The sequence below is a fragment of the Glycine soja genome, chromosome 11, assembly GCF_004193775.1.
Source record: "Glycine soja cultivar W05 chromosome 11, ASM419377v2, whole genome shotgun sequence".
Classification (NCBI taxonomy): Eukaryota; Viridiplantae; Streptophyta; class Magnoliopsida; order Fabales; family Fabaceae; genus Glycine; species Glycine soja.
Window position 1 is genome coordinate 43,366,676 of NC_041012.1, and position 2,629 is coordinate 43,369,304.

Genomic DNA, 2,629 nt, shown 5'->3' on the forward strand with positions numbered 1-2,629 from the left:
TTATTGCAAATATTGTGGGTCAATAATATTCTGGCGGGGTTTCATTTTAATTAGGTTGTGTTATTTGTTAGCGGTTTATGTAATAAGGGGCTAGATAACCTGGAGAGATTAGTTTCAGTCTTCGGCCATTAAGCCAAGGGAATACTCAAAAATCCATAATTCACCCAGAAAATATACCCCTTTCAATGACTTTACTATAAATGGTATTTAGTTAGAACCATTTTAGAGATTTCATTTGTTGTTTTTGTTCCTGGTTTTTATTTTATATTTTATCCCTCATTCTGTGAGTAGGAAGAAAGAGAAACTTTGGCATACTTAGGTTAGTCTCACCGACTACTTGTTTAGGGGTTGGTGAGTCACATGGGTTTTGGCTTGTCTGGTAAAAAAAACGTCATTTTCACAATATTTTATACTAATAATTTAAAAAATAAGAGAGAGATAATTATAAGATAAGATGAATAATGTAATATACAGAAATACAAAAAAAAATGCATTATGAAAAAGTATTTTAATATTTGAGTAAAATTAATATTTCTTTTATGGATAGTATCTTCATAAAGTAAAATTTATTTTTTCCTCTCATAATTGCATGTGGACATTTTAGCATAGATAAGAATTCTGCGGTTGTTGGGAGAGTTATGGTGCACTAAAATACTTTTCCTTTTGTACTATTCAACCAAAATGCTTTAAAGGAGAAGGAAAAAAAGCCTCTTTTTTTTTTTCACCACCGAACGGATAACATGGATAGGAGATAGCCAAGTTTCATGTCCCTTCTGTTTCAATTCCCAAGAAACTTGATCCTGAATTCATGTCATAATAGTTGCTGTTGAAGTACCCTCTTCAAATTTCTGAAGAATCATGGCCTACTACAGCTCTGCCTATTCTGGTTCTGAAAATTATGGTGAGTACAATTTCAACTCTTATGCTCTCAATTATGATTATGCTCAAATTCCATCCTATATGGCTTATACTAGTTATGAGTACAATCAAAATCAACCATATTATGGATATGATTCAAGTTTATATTATGCTCCTAATTACCCTGCTGAGACTTACCAAACCCAAACCACATCTTACTCAGCCACAACGTATAGTGACCCAAAATCTGTTGTGTATGTTCCCAATAACGGTATGAGTCAGCTTGTGATATCTTATTCTAAAGCGGAATTCAATGTGCCTGAATTTGATGACTATGATCCAACACCTTATGGTGGTGGATATGACATTGATCAGACCTATGGCAAAGCCCTACCACCTTCAGATAAAATTTGCTATCCTCGTTCTGGGTCAAGTCCAATTACTGAACCACAACCACTCTTTTCTGGGCCCATAGTTCCATTGCCTACTATAGAAGAGGGAATTGAAGAGAAACCAATCACACCCCAGAATGGAGCTATCATCCAAACAAAAACCGAAGAGAAGCCTCAGTCACAAGATAGTGGCAAAGATCACCCTAAAGAAGTAGAAGACAACAACTTTGACACTGAGAGTGAGGGAAGTGATGACCATGAAGATGATAACTATTCAGAATCTGGCATTGATGAAGGGTACAATGGGGGACAGGGTTATGATGAGCATGAGAAGCAAGTGGTTCCTGTTGTTCCTCAATATCCTAGTGGATATGGATTGGAAGCTATGGACATTTGTGAAAGCTTGTTTGGATATTGGCCTTGTTTGGATCGTATGAAGAAGAAGAGGGAATGTTGTTGTGAGGAAGTGAGTTATAGAGGGAACAATTGTCAGGAGAACATGTGGCAAGGTACTGCAGATTATCTATTTGGCAGTCCAAATCCTTATGGTGGGAGTGGCTATGGAGGAGATGTTGTTTATGGATATCAAAGGCATCATCCAATGCAAGCACAATACAAACAGATTGATTATACTGATGGATCGTGGTGACAAATCAAAACCATTTGTTCTAAGATGTAATAAAAAATGTTGAAGATGTAAAGCTTGTCTGTGTTGTAATAAAATGTAAGTATGTAACATTTGAATTTGAAGATGTGCAATGAAGAAAATTTCTTGCTTGGTTTTCTGCCAGTCTCATGCGCTATAGCTAAGCTCCAGTTCATTTACTTGCTGCTTAGTGCTGTGATTTAATCCTTCCACTGATGTAATGGGGGATCTTATTAGGGACCTCCTAAGCTCTGCCACCCAAATTCCATGAATCTCATTTTAGATTTTCTAAGTGAAATTGATTGAAGCTTAACCCCCAACATGTTAATCAATTGAAATTTCTTAATTTTCTTTATTACAGAAATCCAAAAAATATTGTATTGCTTTTCTAAATTTTGTGCTTTTTTGTCATTTATCCTCACTTCAACTTCCACCTGTACATGTAGTTTACTGCTACTTGTCACTGCCCAACCAAAATCTGCCCATACTAACATATATCTAATAGCAACAGCTTGTAACATCTAAATTTGTATTTGACAGTAGAGTTATTTGTCTTACATGTGTCCTATAACCATTTTATACATTCCACCTGTACATGTACGTTCTTACTTGATTTCAAAAAAAATTTAAAATTTTGAATCCTCGTTTTAAATTTATGACTTTAGATTTATAACTTCTTTCAAGCATTCACTTGGCTTCTTCTTCTTCTTCTTTTTTTTACGACAAAGTATTA

The 2,629-nt window shown here is 35.0% G+C and overlaps 1 protein-coding gene across 1 annotated transcript; it reads left to right on the forward strand.

Annotated features, from left to right (window-relative positions):
• Positions 1 to 634: 634 nt before the first annotated feature.
• LOC114376004 lies at positions 635 to 2,040 on the forward strand. Its single transcript, XM_028333897.1, has one exon. It carries the CDS (start codon positions 859 to 861, stop codon positions 1,897 to 1,899), a length of 1,041 nt encoding a protein of 346 aa, XP_028189698.1. The 5' UTR covers positions 635 to 858; the 3' UTR covers positions 1,900 to 2,040.
• The last annotated feature ends 589 nt before the right edge of the window (positions 2,041 to 2,629 follow it).